We start from the raw sequence: 21,380 nt of genomic DNA on the forward strand, positions 1-21,380 counted from the left end.
TGGAGGTTTGTTAACACAGTGTCCAATGAAGGGCCAGATGTATACAAAATGGTGTCGTCTGCTTAGAGGTGGATCTGAGAGTCACCAGCAGCAAGAGCGACATCATTGATATACCCGGAGAAAAGTGTCGGCCCAAGAATTGAACCCTGTGGCACCCCCATAGAGACTGCCATAGGTCCAGACAACAGGCCCTCCGATTTGACACACTGAACTCTATCTGAGAAGTAGTTGGTGAACCAGGCGAGGCAGTCATTTGAGAAACCAAGGCTATTTAGTCTGCCAATAAGAATGCGGTGGTTGACAGAGTCGAAAGCCTTGGCCAGGTCGATGAAGACGGCTGCACAGTACTGTCTATTATCAATCGCGGTTATAATATCGTTTAGGACCTTGAGCGTGGCTGAAGTGCACCCATGACCAGCTCGGAAACCGGATTGCATAGCGGAGAAGGTACGGTGGTATTCGAAATGGTCGGTGATCTGTTTGTTAACTTGGCTTTCAAATACTTTCGAAAGGCAGGGCAGGATGGATATAGGTCTGTAGCAGTTTGGATCTAGAGTATCACCCCCTTTGAAGAGGGGGATGACCGCGGCAGCTTTCCAATCTCTGGGGATCTCAGACGTTATGAAAGAGAGGTTGAACAGACTAGTAATAGGGGTTGCGACAATTTCGGCGGCTAGTTTTAGAAAGAAAGGGTCCAGATTGTCTAGCCCAGCTGATTTGTAGGGGTCCAGATTTTGCAGCTCTTTCAAAACGTCAGCTGTCTGAATTTGTGTGAAGGAGAAGCGGGGGGGGCATGGGCAAGTTTCAGCGGAGGGTGCAGAGTTGGTGGCCGGGGTAGTGGTAGCCAGATGGAAAGCATGGCCAGCTGTAGCAAAATGCTTGTTGAAATTCTCGATTATTGTAGATTTATCGGTGGTGATAGTGTTTCCTAGCCTCAGTGCAGTGGGCAACTGGGAGGAAGTGCTCTTATTCTCCATGGACTTTACAGTGTCCCAAAACTTTTTGGAGTTAGTGCTACAGGATGCAAATTTCTGTTTGAAAAAGCTAGCCTTTGCTTTCCTGACTGCTTGTGTATATTGGTTCCTAACTTCCCTGAAAAGTTGCATATCGCGGGGGCTATTTGATGCTAATGCAGTACGCCACAGGATGTTTTTGTGCTGGTCAAGGGCAGTCAAGTCTGAGGAGAACCGGGGGGGGGGGGGGGGGGGGGGGGGGGGGGGGCTATATCGGTTCTTAGTTCTGTATTTTTTGAATGGGGCATGTTTATTTAAGATTGAGAGGAAATTACTTTTAAGGAACAACCAGGCATCCTCTACTGACGGAATGAGATCTATATCCATCCAGGATACCTGGGCCAGGTCAATTAGGAAGGCCTGCTCGCTAAAGTGTTTTAGGGAGCGTTTGACAGTGATGAGGGGTGGTCGTTTGACCGCGGACCCGTTACGGACGCAGGCAATAAGGCAGTGATCGCTGAGATCCTGGTTGAAGACAGCTGAGGTGTATTTAGAGGGTATGTTAGTCAGGATGATATCTATGAGGGTACCCATGTTTACGGATTTAGGGTTGTACCTGGTAGGTTCGTTGATAATTTGCGTGAGGTTGAGGGCATCTAGTTTGGATTGTAGGATGGCCGGGGTATTAAGCATATCCCAATTTAGGTCACCAAGCAGTACGAACTCTGAGGATAAATGGGGGGCGTAGAAGATCTCCTAAGCATGTTTCCCACAGACATTATTTTCTTCGGCGTTTACCCAAAACCCCGACAATTTCCCCTTGGGCATTGCCCAACATCGCAGTTTGTGCCTCCAAAAAGACCCCATTATGTAATAAGCAGTACCGTATTTCAAAGAACAGCGCGCATACGTTTTCCCTTTAACCACACCCTTCCAGCTATGACGCGCCCCAATAAGATCCTTTCATTTCAGTGTAAACGGAAGAGAACAGTGACCAAGAACAATTTCCGCCTTAGCGTTTTTATTGTTGTTATTTAGACGTGTATTAACACCCTGGAACTCAAAATATGATTCATTTGACTGCCCAAAATCACTTATTTTTTCCCCAGGTAATGTTTAATTCGCGTTGGAATTAGGACTTGGTTGATAGATGTTATTTAGGTAACGCTAGTTAGCTAGAAGCTGCTAACAATGGCTAACTGTATGGTTTTTCACACTCAATTAGCCTCCATCATGGAGGTGCTAGCGAATTCAGCCGTTGCAGAGATCTGTAAACTCGTAGACGACGACTATGCAGTGTTTCGTTTGGAAATAACTCAAAGCCAGAAAGAAAACAGGGCATTGCGGAGGAAACTACAGCTACTGGAACTGAAGGTGGCACGGGAGCGCGTCTTCGCCAGTCGTCCCAGTAGTGTCAAGATCCTCGACCGATACAGAGGAATGGCAAGAGGTACATTTAGCAGAAGGCAGGGGCTATCGCCCCTTTCCTCTCTGCGCATGTGTTCAGATGTGTTACCTAGAATTGGGTCTTGGTACAATTTTGGATAGTATCCAATACTTCCCCTGATTATCTAGCTTTTTATTTTTTTTGCTTTATTTGACCAGGTAGGTCAATTAAGAACAAATTATTCTTGCACAAAGACAATATCATATTCTAACCAGATTCTTGATTTACTGAGTTTCCTATGATCATACTCAATTAAAATAATGTGATGCATGGTACATAATCAATCCATCAATAGTATATCAAGAAGTTATGAGAAGTGTTACCTTACATCCTTGCCAATTGTAGACAGTGTACAATATAGCGTTGAGCATTGACCGCACCTAACTTAACCACCCTTTTCCCCCCCAATCACTCTCTTAGGTGAAGGACATCGCTCTGGAGGCCACAGGAGCTTTGTGAAGCCAGCGGAACACAACTCGTGGAGAGATGACCAACCCATAGCTATAGATGAGGGGAGTGGAACCTCAACCCAGCATGTTATCGTGATAGAGGTTTGTGTCATAGTGTGACATAAAAAATGACAGTACATTAAATGTGGCCCATTTTATTTCAGAAAGGCTCCCCTCAGCTATTAATTTGCTTACATGTACATCCTCATGTATCTGCCATAAGGGAGCTTGTGAGAGCTCTGACATTGTTATCCAATTCCACTCATGTATGTGTAATAACTTCCTCTTTTTTTGTGTCAGTCAACAGAGGCTGCAGGTCCTGGGGTCAAGCAGGAGAGAACTGAAGGAGAGGAGGACTCAAGACACAGCAGAGACATCCAGACTGGCGCAGTGGCTGGAGTGCTGATCCCTGTAGCCATGGAGGACCTCGCCACCGCCGTTGTGCCGCAGGCCAGGCCCCGACGCAGCATCACGGAGGTCAGTGGAACGCCGAACACCATCCTCAAGTCATTGACGGACACAGAGACTTTAACTGTAACACACAGACTCTTACACACAGGATCTGACCACCGATCAGACCCAGAGAGACTAGGGCTGGGGCCACTGGGCTGTCCTACTGCTCCCGGCTCAGAATACGTACCAGTATTTTACCAGAGCCAGAGGACGGTTCATTCCTGTGGAGATGGTGACACGTTAGACACTAGCGGTGATGATCTGTCTTGTTCTTACGCTACAGAGATGGACCCTGGCAACATATCCTTTGGTTTAGAGACACAGACGGATCTGTCTAGAGGGGACTGGAACCAGTACAGTAGTAGTGTATACTCTGAAGGGTGCCTAGATAAGAAAGGGGAGGTTATAGTCATAGATGAAGTGACTGTGAAAGTGGAGGGCGACGCTCCTCTGACATGGAATGCAGACGAGACTCACTCAGGAGAAGGACACTCACAAGGCAGAGATTTCTTAGATAATAGGGAAAGCTTAGAGACAAATTCAAATGTCGCGATAAACTCCCCTTGCCCCCAGAAGGAGGAGATCCACCAGAGGGTCCACACAGGGGTGAAATCCTTCAGCTGTACCCAGTGTCACATGCGCTTCGCCCAGGCTGGTGACCTGAAGAGGCACCAGAGGGTCCACACAGGGGTGAAACCCTTCAGCTGTACCCAGTGTCACATGCGCTTCGCCCAGGCTGGCAACCTGAAGAGGCACCAGAGGGTCCACACAGGGGAGAAACCCTTCAGCTGCCCCCAGTGTGAGAAGAGGTTCTCCCGCCACCACCAGCTGAAGATGCACCTGAAGGTCCACACGGGAGAAAGGCCATTTGCTTGTACGCACTGCAGTAAGAGGTTTTCAGAGAGGAGCTACCTCAGGATACACCAGCAGAAAAAACATTCCACTCTAATATAGAAAGTAACCATTCCACCCGATAGCTTCTGACATTTAGATCAAACCCTATATTAAAGACAAAGATTAATTTAAATTGTTGTCAGCAGAAAAGATCCACAGATGCATTTGGAAAAATTAGAGTAACAGATTTCAGTGTTGAATATTCCTGGGTAGATATATAAGGCATACAGTATATAAGACTAAAAAGTCTGTTACATATTGTGTTTGTACTGTGTAGGCCAGGGGTCTCTTGTAGGTTTTCGCTCCAAGCCCAGTTGTTTCTAGTCTGGTTCAGCTTCTCAACCAGCAAATTATTAGAATCAGGTGTGCTAGATTAGGGTTGGAGTGAAAACCTACAGGACGATAGCTCTCCAGGAACAGGGTTGGAGAGCCCTGGTGTAGGCTATATGATGTTCACAAATGCTTCCATTCAACTACTACATTTTTTTCCCAAGACACTTTTATTGAGAAAATGTATGCAGTTTATCAAGTTCATGCAGATTTTTAGTTGAGACATTTGTGGTTTTCATATGGTGTATTTAAAACTTGTTTATGTTTAATAAACACAAAATTGAACTTTTCATTCTAAGACTTATTATACTTTTTAGCCAGTAGTTCTGAAAGTAGCGCCCACGAGCCAAAAGTGGTCCCCTTAAAATTGCATACTACCTCACATTCACTACATTACCTAAAGTATGTGGACACCTGCCTGTCGAACATCTCTTTCCAAAATCATGGGCATTAATATGGAGTTGGTCGCCCCCTTTACTGCTGTAACAGCCTCCACTCTTCTGGGAAGGTTTTCCACTAGATGTTGGAACATTGCTGCGGGGACTTGCTTCCATTCAGCCACAAGAGCATTAGTGAGGTCTGCCACTGATGTTGGCCGATTAGGCCTGGCTCGCAGTCTGCGTTCCAATTCATCCCAAAGGTGTTCGATGGGGTTGAGGTCAGGGCTCTGTGCAGGCCAGTCAAGTTCTTCCACACCGATCTCGACAAACCCCATTTTTTTGTATTTTTTTCTCCCCAATTTCGTGATTACGATCTTGTATCATCGCTGCAACTCCCCAACGGGCTCGTGAGAGGCGACGGTCGAGTCATGCGTCCTCCGAAACATGACCCGCCTAGCCGTGCTTCTTACCACCCGCTCGCTTAACCCGGAAGCCAGATGCACCAATGTGTCGGAGGAAATATTGTTCATCTGACGACCGAAGTCAGCCTGCAGGCGCCCGGCCCGCCACAAGGAGTCGCTAGAGTGCGATGAGCCTAGTAAAGCCCCCCCCGGCCAAATCCTCCCCTAACCCGATGCTGGGCCAATTGTGCGCCGCCATATGGGATTCCCGGTCACGGCCGGTTGTGACACAGCCTGGGATCGAACTCCGGCTGTAGTGACGCCGCAACACTGTGATGCAGTGCCTTAGACTGCTGCGCCACTCGGGAGGCGACAAAACATTCTGTATGGACCTCGCTTTGTGCATGGGGGCATTGTCATGCTGAAACAGGAAAGGGCCTTCACCAAACTGTTGCCACGAAGTTGGAAGAACAAAATCATCTAGAATGTCATTGTATGCTGTAGCATTAAGATTTCCCTTCACTGGAACTAAGGGGCCTAGCCCGAACCATGAAAAAACTGCCCCAGACCATTATTCCTCCTCCACCAAACTTTACAGTTGGGACTATGCATTGGGGTAGGCAGCGTTCTCCTGGCATCCGCCAAAACCAGATTTGTCTGTTGGACTGCCAGATGGTGAAGCGTGATTCATCACTCCAGAAAATGTGTTTCCACTGCTCCAGAGTTAAATGGCGGCGAGCTTTACACCACTCCGCTCCAGCCGACGCTTGGCATTGCGCCTGATGATCTTAGGCTTGTGTGCAGCTGCTTGGCCATGGACACCCATTTCATGAAGCTCCCGAAGAGCAGTTGTTGTGCTGATGTTGCTTCCAGAGGCAATTTGGAACTCAGTAGTGAGTGTTGCAACCGAGGACAGACGATTTGTACATGCTTCAGCAGTCCCGTTCTGTGAGCTTGTGTGGCCTACCACTTCGCTGCTGAGCCGTTGTTGCTCCTTGACGTTTCCGCTTCACAATAACAATAACTTACAGGTGACCGGGGCAACTCTAGCAGGGCAGACATTTGATGAACTGACTAGTTGGAAAGGTGTCATCCTATGACGGTGCCACGTTGAAAGTCACTGAGCTCTTCAGTAAAGCCATTCTACTGCCAGTGTTTGTCTATGGAGGATGCATGGCGTTGTGCTCGACTTTATACACCTGTCAGCAATGGGTGAGGCTGAAATAGCCGAATCCACTAATTGTAAGTAAGGGGTGTCCACATACTTTTTAATATATAGTCTATGTGCACCATGTCATTGCTCTCTCTCTTCCTCTGCTGTGTGTGATTCTTGCAAGCTGTCACTCAAATGGCGAGGGGCTGGATGTCATTGGCTGGAACTCGAATTGCTAGGGGGCTGGTCCATGTGGGGGGAAATGTAGGGAAAATGGCGCAGCACAGCTTCAAGAAAACTGTTTGTCGCTTTCAAACTAGGGATTTCGTGGCTAATTGAGGTAAGACAGTAATTCTGATCATAGATTATGCATGTTTGAACCACACATTGACACATCCAGCCCAAAGCGGGAAGTTTACTAGTCGCCAAAGTACCGGAGCATGTCTAATATACATCACATCTGATCTCACCCTATTCTGCATACACCCAACAGCGCTTTATAACCAATATACACTTACTAAATATCCCTACACATACCCACACACTAACAAACACCTACTGTACACGTCACAATCGTTTAGTCATGTTTGTCTGATGATTACTTTTGACTTATCATAGCTGACTCATATTTACCCACAACATCATATTCATGTTCACCATGATGGGTTTAACAACAATTATGTAACTACAGTATAGGACTCAAACGTAGTGGGGATGGGTAAACACTCCATGTTGAAACTGTGTTTATTATCTGTGTGTGTGTGTACGTACCTGAGGGAGTGTATGTCTGTGTAATCTGTATCACCTCTCTTCCAGGAGGAGGGTCCAGAGGTGCTGCTGGTGGAGGAGGAGGGGTGTGGGGAGGGTCTGGGGAACCCTGAGGGGACCATGGTCATGGAGGACAACCAGACTACACCACCTGAACCCACAGAGGAACCAGCTGAGCAGCACAGGACCACACACAGTCTCACTGAGGTGAACCCAATGTAAACTACTGTCTGAATGATATTAGGTCAGGGCCCGTATCCACAAAGCCTCTCAGAGTAGGAGTGCTGATCTATGATCAGTTTAGCCTTTTAGATCATAATGAATAAGATTATATAGACAGGTGGGGACCTGATCCTCGATCAGCACTTCTACTCTGAGAATCTTTGTGGATATGGGCCCAGGTCTTGATTCATTTTATCTTAAGTGTGGGACCATGCCCTTGAATTATCAATCCATTAAAGAGTGTCAAGTAATCAAATCAACTAACATTTTTGCATAATACTCATAGCAATCCCTAATTTCCCAATCACAACATGCTCCATAGCAGGGTGCTCATATCAGATTTATTGATCCAACATCCTCTCACTCTGTATCTCTTACAGTCAGTAGACATGGAGGATGGGAAGCCTGATCTGCTGCTGGTCAAAGAGGAGACCATAGAAGACGGACCAGAGAGCATTGACCTGCTGAGTGGACTAAAGATGGGGGAGCAAGGTAAGGGAGATGTACATATGCAGAACTTAATATACAGTGTCTTCAAAAAGTATTCATACCCCTTGACTTATTCCACATTTTGTTGTGTTACAGCCTGAATTGTAAATTGATTAAAATGATTATTTTTCTAATCCATCTACACACACTACCTCATAATGACAAAGTGAAAACATGTTTTTAGAATTGTTTTCACATTTATTGAAAGTGAAATACAGAAATATCTAATTTACATACACTACTGGTGTAGGGATTTTCTTTATTTTTACTATTTTTTACATTGTAGAATAATAGTGAAGACATCAAAACAATGAAATAACACATATCGAATCATGTAGTAACCAAAAAAGTGTTAAACAAATCAAAATATATTTCAAATAGCCACCCTTTGCCTTGATGACAGCTTTGCACACTGATTTGTTTAACACTTTTTTGGTTACTACATGATTCCATATGTGTTATTTCATAGTTTTAATGTGTTCACTATTATCCTACAATGTAGAAAATAGTAAAAATAAAGAAAAACCCTTGAATGAGTAGGTGTGTCCAACCTTTTAACTGGTACTGTAAGTTTTCATACCCCTTTGCTATGACACTCCAAATTGAGCTCAGGTGCATCCATTGTCCTTCGATCATCCTTGAGATGTCACTACAACATGATTGGAGTCCACCTGTGACCAATTCAATTGTTTGGACATGATTTAGAAAGAAACACACCTGTCTATATACACTGAGTGTACAAAACATTATGAACAACTTCCTTATACTGAGTTGCACCCCCTTTTGCCCTCAGAACAGCCTCAATTCGTCAGGGCATGGACTCTACAAGGTGTCGAAAGCGTTCCACAGGGATGCTGGTCCATGTTGACTCCAATGCTTCCCACAGTTGTGTCAATTTGGCTGGTAGTGGATCTCTACTCTGAATAGCTCGTTCCATCTCATCCCACAGATCCTCACTTGGATTGAGATCTGGTGACTGGGCAGGCCACTGCAGTAAGCTGAATTCACTGTCATGTTCATGGCACCATTCCTAGACAATCCTAGCCTTGTGGCATTGGGCATTATCCTGCTGAAAAAATCTATTTGCAGATGGATACACTGCTGCCATGAAGGGATGCACCTGATTGGCAATGATGTTCAGATATCCTGTGGTATTCAAATGTTGCTCCACTTTTATCAAGGGCCCAAATATGTGCCATGAACACACCATCACACCACCACCACAAGCCTGCAATGTTGACATGCGGTATGATGGATGCATGTACTCATGTGGTTTTCTCCATACCCTAGTCCTCCCATCAGTGTAAAACAGCAGCAACCGGGGATGCATCAGACCAGGCAATGTTTTTCCAATTCTCCAGTGTCCAGTGTTTTCATTCCTTACCCCATTGCAACCGCAGTTTCTTGTTTTTTGCTGAAAGAAGTGGAACTCTGTAAGGTTGTCGGGCAGCCATAACCCCTTAGTACCTTGACACGATGAGCTGTGCATTATTTTGTGGTTCTTTGGGCACCAATGTTGTACTGGACTGTCAGTTAACTAACTGTAGCCCGTCTGTTGCTCTGCATAATTTGTGTCATCCTCCTTTGTCCCGTTTCATCAATGACCCGTTTTCGACCAATGGCCTGTCTTTGGCTGGATGTCCTTTGGGTGGTGGACCATTCTTGTTACACACGGGAAACTGTTGAGCATGAAAAGCCCAGCAGCGTTGCAGTTCTTGACACACTCAATCCGGTGTGCCTGGTACCTACTACCATCCCAAGGGGGGTGACCTTGGGAGTTCTGAGGTACCAGAACATGTGAGAAAAGAATCACCTTTATAATAAAGCGTTGCAAGCATATCATCGCATTTGAGTAGTGGCACAGAGCAGTAGAGTAGAGGCACTTACAGAAGTTGCACACATGGGGAAACATTTTTAGTAGCCTAGGGTCCGGGAAAATGTTGGCCTTTTATAAACGCATTTCATGCAATTCTACGTCATTTTACATGACTGGAGACTTTGGCAGAATCTTTTTTAATACCGCACAAATTATCGAAATGGCAGGCTACTTTGACACTGACAATCTGAGATCAATAAAAACAGCCTTGTCTTGAATCCATCAATAGCCTAGGCCTAGGTGTGGAGACACATATTGTAGGCTACTATATGAGGAGGAAATTATAGTCCTAAAAATGCTTTCCAGTTTCACTGACTCACCCAATGATGCGCAGCTCACTCGCTGGTGATTGTCGATGTGCTCGTGCCAAAAGCCTATCTCTCTCTCTCTCTTTTGTAAACAATATTTGGAAGTTGGTCGAATATTTTGGTAGCCTACAGCATAGTCTTATCTTTTCAGCATGAGCCATTGGCTTTCCAACCTGTGTTTTCCTTCGATTGTATTTGAAATATTGCGAAAGGCCTGTTTTATCTGCATGCTGTTTGCTCACAGACAGATTTGCCGCGCGTTCCCGACTGTAGGCTATTCCTTGTTTTTGGGCTACAATTCACATCTAGGCTATTTAAAAACATAAGCTAATGATCCTCTGTGGCTAAATTATAGGCCTTCTCATTGTGTAGTAGGCTATTCTGAATGATTTAATTTATTTCTGAACAGACAGCAGTAATTCTATAACTTTTTGGCAAATGTATTTCAATTTATCAGGGGTGCTGCACAGGGACGGCTTGTTCAATAGGGCGATATGGGCGACGCACTGCCAAACGGGAAAAGGAAGGGATTTTTCTTCTAATCAATTATTAAAAAAAAAATTAAATAAAAAAAAATATTTTTTTTTTATAAATTTATAAAAAATTATATCACGGCAACAGCAGTTATCAGTGTTCACGTCTGATCTGCCAGCCACTAAATGTCAAATCAGGCTAAAGTCGTGCTTCAAATGGCCCCGCCCGTTTTTTGGGCGATTTCAGTCAGGTTGAAAATCGCCCAGAAGTCTGTCATAGACTCCCATGTAAAATCTAGTTTTGTCACATTTCAAAGCTTTCAATACATTCTCTATGGGTGTCTGTGGGCTTGCACTTACGCGCTTTCGTCATACATAACGTAACCACGAATGAACGTAACTAAGAAAAGACCAGGTAGCAGCCTCATTCAATTCACTACTACTATCAAAATGGCTAGGCTTCAGTCCAACTCGATTGTGTGTTTGAAAGAAGTTCCTTTTTGTCGGCGAACAAATGAAGATAAATTGGCAACGAAACAATTAGGACCCCCCAGACCAAATTTAATAATTCAACAGGTGTCTACTAAAGGGGGGAAGTCCTACACCCGAGGATTTTCCAAAAATTGGTATGAACGGAAAACCTGGCTAGCAGGCTGCGATGTAGCTAATGCAGTTTTTTGCTACCCCTGCTTACTCTTCCACCCTGAAGGCGGCACAGCAGACAGCACCGCTTGGACAGCGACTGGTGTAACCGACATGCACCATCTTTCAGAAAAGATTAAGAAAAATTAGCTGTCAAAGACCCACATATAGCTGTTTGAGATTGTCTGCTTTTGGGAGAGTGAATATTGCCACTCAACTGGATGAGGGATACAGGCTAGCTGTCCGCCGCCACAACGATGAGGTTAGCAACAGCAGAGTCGTGAACACTGTCTACGAGAATCGAGACGACCTCATATAATGTTTTGAAGCCATCCGGACGGGTTCATTGGGTTCATTTGACCAGCACACCTTGAGAGAGGCAGCTGGCTACGTGAGGATACTACATGATGAAGATTTAATTTTTTTCCTGCGGCTTTTTCACAAAATCATGCCCCACGTCGACATTCTGTACCAGAAGCTACAGAAGAAGGACATCGATGCTGTCTCTATCAAACGTGCCCTCGACAGCTTCACAAGCAAGTGCAGGCCATAAGGTAAGATTAAACAGATATCAAAAAATGTGGTAAAAGCTCTTGTTGATCCTGCAATCTGAACAAATACCAAGATGCTGTATTTTCAGCTGATATTTCATTTGTTTATGGAAATGCATATTGTTTATGCAGTGTTGAGGAATGTGAAAGAACACCCTTGATTATTTTTACTGTGATAACTTATTTTGCTTTTGTAAGCCAACACTTTTGAGATCAGTCAATAAATGCTTCTGGTATTGACTTATATGCTGCCCCTGTCTTCATGTTGTTGCTGGACATATCTTTTTAAAAATGTGTGTAGGTCACCTAAATCATCAGAAAAATTGCCCTCCCTGAGAATTTGTTCAGGAGCCGCCACTGGTGCTGCAGTTCCCCCAGAACCCTTCGCGCAGCTATGATTCTATAAGGTAATAAATGAAAAAGTGCAACGCTGAGAGATGAGAGTTGCAGGCTCATGTCTATCAGAGCACAGGGAGAGAGATTATAGAAAGTGAATCTCATTCTAGTTATCTGAGAGATACTGGCGCGCTTCTCACACAGCCAAGCGTTGGTCTCAAACAGGTTACAATGTTGCGCAAACCATAAACCCCGGCCGGCCCAACCCAAATCAACTCTTAGAATATTAGGTCCGGGTTGAAAATCTACTTTTTCACATTACGTTTCTTTGTGGGGGCAGGAGAATTAACGAAGAGGCAACTCGAATGAACTTTTACCTTTTTTTTTTTACAATGCAAAAAAATGAGAGACAAAATGCAATGCCACGAGAGGTACGGGATCATGCCAAATAGCTTCCCGAACAAAACAGTCCAAAATTAAGCATTGTACCTATTTACCTTGTGTGTTCTGATTCAGAGGGGTTGGGTTAAATGCCACATTTCAGTTGAATGCATTCAGTTGTACAACTGCCTAGGTATCCCCTTTCCTTTCTATGCGAGATACATATTCCTCTCCAGGCTCATTCAAGTTGCAAGAGCCATAGGAGGGATACATGCATTCTGGCAAGCAGTCAATGCACAACAATTCTTAGTGCAATCGCGGGAAAACACTTTTGAAAGCAGTTTTGTAAAATGTATTTTCAAAGCAGTTTTGGCATTTGTTAAAAAATGCTTCAGCCTATGCATATTTTATAGCCTCTATGCTACATCAGTTGGCCTACAGGTAATAATGCTTATTGATGGTAGCACATCTTATAATATAGACCATGCATAGGCTAAATGCATGGTCCAATATGTAAAAATATTTATATCATTTTTACCTAAATGTTATTGGGCCATTTCTGGAGGTGGGAATTATATTTTAGATGGAGTCAGAATCATTTTATTTTATATAATTTTGGAGTAGGATGGCCTTTTAAAAAGTTACCAGAACTGAGCTTCTCAGTCTTTCTACATACAAATTATCACAGGGAGGACCCCGGACCCCTAAGCAAGGGGACTGGAATTGGTCAAACTCGCAGTTTAATACATGTACAAAATTATCCTCTTTCCCTAAAAGCATGATGGTCGTGACTTTTTTACATGAAAGGGAGATTAACTTGGCCCAAGGCAATCGATCTGAGATCGACTTGAGTTTTTGTCATGGGATTACTTTTTGCTTTAACCCCTGCACATAGTGTAGTACAAGTTTGTTTCTTAGTAGTTCATTCTGTTGGTTTTGGATGTAGTAGGGAACTGGATGAGGTGAACTGAGAAAAGAATGAGTATGATGAGGCAGAGTAGATTATATGGTGATGGTTGGTGTGATGGTGTCTGTAAAAATGCTTCACTGATAAAAAGTGACAACTTTGTCCGGTTGTTTGATGCTAGTGTTTTATAATGCGAAATGAGTGCCTTGATTCATGTTTACTTGACAACGTGATGAAGATGTGTGTAATGTAATGTTGAACCTTTTCCAAAGTATTCTATAATTAATTTGATCAAAGCATGGGTACCAGATTTACAGAAAACGTAAACTGTTACCATAGTGATAACAGTTATTCTACTTCTGTGTAATTCTACGTTATGTGAGTGTATGACTATTTTGTTGAAATTAAATACAAAATGAACTCAGTGCTGACTGACTTGGTTATTTTTGTGTCATTGCAGGGACTGAGTTTTCCTTATCTCAGTCGAACCTAAACATTATACTTCATTCTTGAATCAACACATATGGACATTTTCTATAATAAACTCCAATGGTTCCATATTGTTTGGTACTTGAATCACAGTGTTAGAGATGGGTTTGACTGTGGTTAACATTTAAAATATCATGTCCTGTTTCTGTGTGTACAGTAACGAGTTTGTTATATAAACCTTTATATGCTCTTCTGTACAATTTGTGTTTACAGTCTGCAGTCCATGAAGACCTGCTGATATCCGGTGTTGCTGGCGGAAAACCCTGGCCCCAGATCCAGGACCGAACCATGAGGGGCAGACTCCATCACAACCACCACACAGAGCACAACCAGTGGACAGAACAACATCAGTCCTGGTGGTCATCAGAGAGACACATTTGGGATGCAACAGCACGTCCTTCTTATCAAATTCCGAGGCGCATATTGAAGATGTTAGAACTGTCCACATTTACTTTTCGTCAGCCAACAAGATGAGTCGGCCTAACGAGCAGCATATGTCAATCTACTATCCTACATAGTATAAAAGTTGACACATTCTATTGGTCAGCTTGTCCTTCTGTGCGAGAAATATATATTCCGAACATGTTGTGGGATGTTAAAAACCCTTTTAAAAGCAATGAGGCTGATGCAACAGATCAGAAGGTTTCGTTTAAAATGTTGCTAAACTATTAGGCTATTTCTTCACATTATGACTGCAGCAATACGCACACAGCAGTAGGCTATAAGCGTGAATGTTCCAAAATGCATTTAGCAGGAAAACACTGTTCTCAAAAGTGCACTGCAAATGCGAGTTGTTTCATATGACAGAGATGAAAATATTTTTGAAAAATCCTTTAGAAAGGGGGAAGATTTAAAGATGCAACAACAAGCATGGGTTGTTAATATGACTAGGATTGTGTCTTTGGCTGCTGGACAATGAATGAAAGTTAAGGACATGAGAGAAATAGGTCCTACTGGTTTCAATGGGATATGAGTAAGTGTTTGTTAAATAATCCCCTTAACATTCCTATGGTTGGAACATGGTAAGACATGCCTCATAAAATGACAAAGAACATCCAGGTTTTAAACAGTTACGTTTATGGTTAAATCGTTTCAAAATATTGACTGCCTCCGCTCAGATTGCAAGGTGGGTGATGTTGCAGTGCACAACAGGCAGTGCCTCAAGTATGTCGACAGAATCAAGCCTTTAGATAATAATAATGATCACCTGCACTTTCACATGTAGGCAAATTATTTATGTACATTTACATACTTATGTTTTTCTTAACAGAATAGCTAGTTTTTTGTGGTTTTCAAATCAATTTAATTGGCTGTTTTGGTTAATGGCCTTGGTGAACTGGCAGATTGGGCACCTCCTGAAGGCCAAATGGCCTTGCCCCTAAAATCACGAAAGTTCAGGCCTGGTCTCAAACGATGTTGGGCACCACACAAAAACCTTAGATGATGTAAAGTAGATAGATAATTGACGTTAAAAAAGACAGTTTTTATAAAATAAAATAAAAACGATGAAATAGTTTGACAACCCCGTTTGTAAGCTTTTAAATTATATGCATCTCAACCGTTTATATTTTCCTGTGATGAAGACATGGATGTCTCATAGAATGGTGGGGTATGCAAAATGGGTCAAATTTGAGCACCTTTATCTCTTGAATGTTTTGGCATTCAGGTTCAAAAAGTCACTTTCTGAACACTTCTACAATGGGCAAATATGTATGGATGGTTTCGTTCAAATCAAAAGGGTTGCTTAAAAAATTTATTGAATGTAAATGATTTTACCCAGAGGCTCCAGTCAGGGATCCAGTCTGCAGCCCAGACCCTTCTCTTCACAGTCTCAGTGCAGGGATGAAGCAGGGCCTGGGGCTGATAGAGCTATACCCTCCTGTTCCTATGATACAAACACCACAGTATCCATGATGAACAGAGCAGGTCACCCTGGGCTTCAGCCTTCACAGAGAGTGGTGGGAGACCCCCCCCTGTGGGGAGTCTATCAGGAAGTCTGTCTTCTAATGCCTGGTGAATGGCTTTATAGAAGGCCTGGGCCCGGACCTTGGTCTAGCCTTCACAGCTACCTTATGGTTACCCCATGAATACAGACAGGGTCTGGATGGGCGTTCACCACAAGAGGTACCTAGCCTATAACACATCATACAACACCCAAACAATGGCTAGAGGTCAAGGAGGGAGCTCAAAGACTAACCACCTGAGGGTGGTGGCTCCTGCTTCTACCTCCTCTGGTGTCATTGGGTCACAACGTGGGAGGCCGAGCATTAAGACGGACGCCAATTAGCCGTACGCCTGACCCACGTGTGGGAAACGCTTCGCTGTGGCGAACTATGTAATAACGCCCCAGACCGTTCACACCAAGAAGAGGCCCTTGAAGTGCAAACTATGTTACAAGAGCTTCTCCTTCCTGAGTAACCTTATCAGACATAGGAGTGTCCACAATGGGGAGAAATCTTAAGAGTGTTAATTAAACACATACCCCTCCTTAACCCTTTTAACTGTGTAAATACCTGTTTTTAGAGAGACAGTAAATATAGGCTCGATTAAGGACAGTTTAATATTTACCTTACTGAGATGATGTAGGTGGAATAAAGTAATTCAATTGTATTGTATTTTATTTTCTACTCCATTCTTGCTAACACACCGTCTTTAAAAAACCGCTAGCTAGAGCTTGTCTGAGTGGTTGGCTTCTGAGCCCTCACCCGCTAGTAAACTTCATGCTGACTCGGGGTCTGATCCTCTGCAGGATCCCCGGTAAGAACAAGGCGGATGCTTCTCCTTTCAGGGCTTTTATTCCTTTTCTTCGTCACCACCACAAATGTGGCACACACACTTCGGTTATTAACAATGGATCTTGGAATAACTGCTGTGATACTCTGAATGACTAGTGTATATATCCTATTTATATTGCATATTTATAACGCTTTAACTAATACTGTTTACATGTGCAAATTCTTGCCTTATAGAACCACAACAGTTCAACTGCTGTCCATTCCTAATTGTAACCATGAAGATCACTTTTAGTCTGTGTGTGTGCTAATGTGTGGTGGTGACCAAGAGCCAATAAAACATCTGCCTTGTTCCTGCCGGAAAGCCTGTAGTGAGTCAGAACCTTAACATTCAGCATTAAGTACTAGCGGGTGAGGGCATTCACAGCCGACCGCTCAGATGAGCTCCAGCTAACCGTTATTTCAGGGTCCTAAGTATTGCCTGGTTCTGGCTACAGTGAAGATGTTCCAGTCTCCAAAAGACTGTTATCGTTGTCCAAAGGGAGAAGATGCACGTTTTTCGGAGGACTTTTTATTGTGGACATTAACACGAATACCTGAATGTTGTGCGTGCATTGAAATGTAAGTTGCATGGGTTCTTATCGGGGGGTTTGACATGCTGTGTAATAGTGAGTAATTACTTAGTTACTTTGATAAGCTTGCAGCCATATTTTCTACTGTACTACCAAACTAGTCTGTAATGTAAGTATGTTGCCAAAACTGCTATGCATATTGTCTATAGATACACTGAACAAAAATATAAACGCAATATTTAACAATTCCAACGATTTTACTGAGTTACAGTTCATATAAGGAAATCAGTCAATTGAAATACATTCATTAGGCCCTAATCTATGGATTTCACATGACTGGGAATACAGATATGCATCTTACAAAAAAAGGTAGGGGCGTGGATCAGAAAACCTGTCAGTATCTGGTGTGACCACCATTTGCCTCATGTAGCATGACACATCTCCTTCACATAGAGTTGATCAGGCTGTTGATTGTGGCCTGTGGAATGCTGTTCCACTCCTCTTCAATGGCTGTGCGAAGTTGCTGGATATTGGCGGGAACTGGATCACGTCGATCCACAGCATCCCAAACATGCTCAAAGGGTGACGTCTGGTGAGTATGCAGGCCATGGAAGAACTGGGACATTTTCAGCTTCCAGGAATTGTGTACAGATCCTTGAGGTGATGGCGGCGGATGAATGGCACGACAATGGGCCTCGGGATCTCATCACGGTATCTCTGTGCATTCAAATTGCCATTGATAAAATGCAATTGTGTTCGTTGTTCATAGCTTATGTCTGCCCATATCATAACCCCACCGCCAACACAGGGCACTTTGTTCACAATGTTGACATCAGCAATCCGCTCGCCCACACGACGCCATACACGCGGTCTGCCATCTGCCCGGTACAGTTGAAACCGGCATTAATCCATGAAGAGCACACTTCTCCAGTGTGCCAGTGGCCATTGAAGGTGAGCATTTGCCCACTGAAGTCTGTTACGACGCCAAACTGCAGTCAGGTCAAGACCCTGGTGAGGACGACGAGCACGTAGATGAGCTTCCCTGAGACGGTTTCTGACAGTTTGTGCCAAAAGAATGTATGTTGTGTAAACCCCCAGTTTCATCAGCTGTCTGTGTTTTTGTTCTCAGACGATCCCGCAGCGGAAGAAGCCAGATGTGGAGGTCCTGGGCTGGCGTGGTTACACGTGGTCTGTGGTTGTGAGGCCGGTTGGACGTACTGCCAAATTCTCTAAAACGATGTTGGAGGCGGCTTATGGTACAGAAATGAACATTGAATTCTCTGGCAACAGCTCTGGTGGACATTCCTGCAGTCGGCATGCCAATTGCACACTCCCTCAAAACTTGAGACATCTGTGGCATTGTGTTGTGTGACAAAACTGCACATTTTAGAGTGGCCTTTTATTGTCCCCAGTACAAGGTGCACCTGTGTAATGATCATGCTGTTTAATCCGATTTTTAATATGCCACACCTGTCCGGTGGATGGGTTATCTTGGCAAAGGAGAAATGCTCACCAACAGGGATGTAAACAAATTTGTGCACAACATTTGAGAGAAATAAGCTTTTTGTGCATATGGAAAATGTCTGGGATCTTATTTCAGCTCATGAAACATGCAACCAACACTTTACATGTTGCTTTTCTATTTTTGTTCAGTGTAAGTGCCTGTTATTGCATTGGTTGCACAGGTGGTTATGCACAAGTGTACTGTTATTGATTGTACTGGTAAATAGAGTGTCATATAAGCAGAATACCGTGGTGCTTCTCAATGTAGCCACTTACTGTTGCTGTTGTGCACTGTCATTTACGACTCTGTGGCGCCAGGCAGATCAGATCTTTAACCCGGCAGATTCAGATGACAGCTTCACCAGGCTGGAGAGAGTGCCATAAATCTTTCTCTTGTCTATCTGAGTAATTGGTTTCCCACTCGTGTTTATCGTTCAGGTTAATGTTTATGCTGCTATGTTTATAGCCTTGTTTATAGCTGTGTTATATTAGTGTAATGCTATGGTTATTCATTCATGTGTATATATCCTATTTATATTGCATATTTATAATGCTTTAACTACTGTTCACATGTTGTGCATATTCTTGCCTTATAGAACCACAACAGTTCAACTGCTATTCACATCCATTCCTAATTGTAACCATGACGATCACTTTTAGTCTGTGTGTGTGCTAACGTGTGGTGGTGACCAAGAGCCAATAAAACTGGGGATATGGACACATCTGCTTGTTCTTGGTGGACAGCTTGTAGTGAGTCAGAACCTTAAAGAGCGACTGCCCCTAAAAACCAACTAACCCCTTTGAAAAAGGCATATGTGGCATCGACATGAGTCAAACATTTATTTTAGTCTCAAAATGTACTACAAAGTGTAAATAGGATAATTTTGGTCAAAGTCAGTCTTGTCTAAAACTGAGTTTGTAAGCTCAGTCACAAGTAAATGGAGGTTGGAATAGGATTACAATTATGAAAAAAAGCCCCTTTTGCCAAGCTCCACGTGCAAATCAAGGGCACAGACAGATTTTCATCTAGTCAGCCCGGGTATTCAAACCAGCGACCTTTCGGTTACTGGCCCAACGCTCTTAACCGCTAGGCTACCTGCCACCCCAAACCAACACGTTAAAAAAATCACGGCCATTTGAGACTAAAAAGCCATATACGGATTGACCATGCATTGCATGCTTCCAGCAGGATGCATGAGGCCTCTGATAGTAACCTGAGTTACTGCTTGGATGACACAGATGGCTTCACCAACTACGACATGTAATGTGTGTTATGTGAATTGTGAAAAGTTGTATTAAAAAATACCCAGCTTGATAAAATTCACCAGCCAAGCAGATACAACTAGTAGAGTCATTTTGGTTGAGAAGTGCATTAGCAAAAAGCTTTGTCCTTGGCTGTCTATTATATCGCCATGCCACAGGCCCTCCAAGTCAACTACAACTCATAAGATCGCCTGCTGCAGTTGTTCGAGAGATGTCCAGTTTTCAGTCGAACATGCAGCATAGAGAAGACCAGCAAGGGAGCCCTCATCATCATCATGCAGACATGCCCTCGCTATGAGCATTCCTATCCCAGATGTTGGCAAGTATCCGGCCAGCAACCTTCACCTGTCAGCGGCAATGACTTTCACAGGCTCATAATTTGTACAAATACAGAAGGTAACCCACTTCATTACTTTGATACATTTCATAACACAATGACTACTGGTTGATGACTCCTGGCTGTCCCCAGTCCACCTGGTCATGCTGCTGCTCCAGTTTCAACTGTTCTGCCTGCTGCTATGGAACCCTGACCTGTTCACCGGACGTGCTACCTTGTCCTGGACCTGCTGTTTTCGACTCTCTCTCTCGCTCTCTCTCTCTCTCTACCGCACCTGCTGTCTCGACCTCTGAATGCTCGGCTATGAAAAGCCAATTTACTCCTGAGGTACTGACCTGTTCCACCCTCTACAACCAGTGTGATTATTATTGGACCCTGCTGGTCATCTATGAACGTTTGAAAATCTTGAAGAAAAATCTGGCCTTAATGGCCATGTACTCTTATAATCTCCACCCGGCACAGCCAGAAGAGGACTGGCCACCCCTCAGAGCCTGGTTCCTCTCTAGGTTTCTTCCTACGCTCCTGCCTTTCTAGGGAGTTTTTCCTAGCCACCATGCTCCTACATCTGCATTTCTTGCTGTTTGGGGTTTTAGGCTGGGTTTCTGTATAAGCACTTTGTGACATCTGCTGATGTAAAAAGGGCTTTATAAATACATTTGATTTGAAACATTATTTATGTAAACTGACATTAATTGTTGCTTATTTTCTACTTCTTAGATGAATATAATGTCCAGGGCATAACTTAGCCTGGTGGAACCAACCTGATCGCTGTGTTCACCATTCTATTTCACTTCACATTTTATGATATCTGAAGTGAAATAGAAAGGTGAACGCAGCGATCAGGTTGGTTCCACCAGGCTAATAATAACCACCATTGGTTACCGATGCTGGCACTAAGACCACACTCAATGAGCTGTATAGAGCCATAAAAAAACAAGAAAATGCTCCCCTAGAGGTGGCGCTCCTAGTGGCCAGTGATTTTAACGCAGGAAAACTGAAATCCATCTTACCTCATTTTTAACAGCATGTAACCTGTGCAACTAGAGGCAAAAACACTCTAGATCACATTTA

The 21,380-nt window shown here is 43.7% G+C and overlaps 1 protein-coding gene across 2 annotated transcripts in view; it reads left to right on the plus strand.

Annotated features, from left to right (window-relative positions):
* Positions 1–1,923: 1,923 nt before the first annotated feature.
* The window catches only part of LOC311110283 (uncharacterized protein), a 107,889-nt gene continuing 88,432 nt past the window's right edge, over positions 1,924–21,380 (plus strand). The window contains exons 1-4 of one of the 2 annotated variants that reach the window (XM_084188824.1): positions 1,924–2,062; positions 2,179–2,403; positions 2,821–2,951; positions 3,150–4,817. In XM_084188824.1, coding sequence (XP_084044950.1) covers positions 2,187–2,403; positions 2,821–2,951; positions 3,150–4,256 — 1,455 coding nt within the window. In that variant the 5' untranslated portion in view covers positions 1,924–2,062; positions 2,179–2,186 and the 3' untranslated portion in view covers positions 4,257–4,817. Of the gene's footprint in view, positions 2,404–2,820; positions 2,952–3,149; positions 4,818–21,380 lie in introns of those variants that run through there. The other variant, XM_084188823.1, reaches the window with a different exon arrangement.

Source organism: Coregonus lavaretus (genome assembly GCF_964263955.1).
Source record: "Coregonus lavaretus genome assembly, contig: SUPER_35_unloc_3, whole genome shotgun sequence".
Taxonomy (NCBI): domain Eukaryota; kingdom Metazoa; phylum Chordata; class Actinopteri; order Salmoniformes; family Salmonidae; genus Coregonus; species Coregonus lavaretus.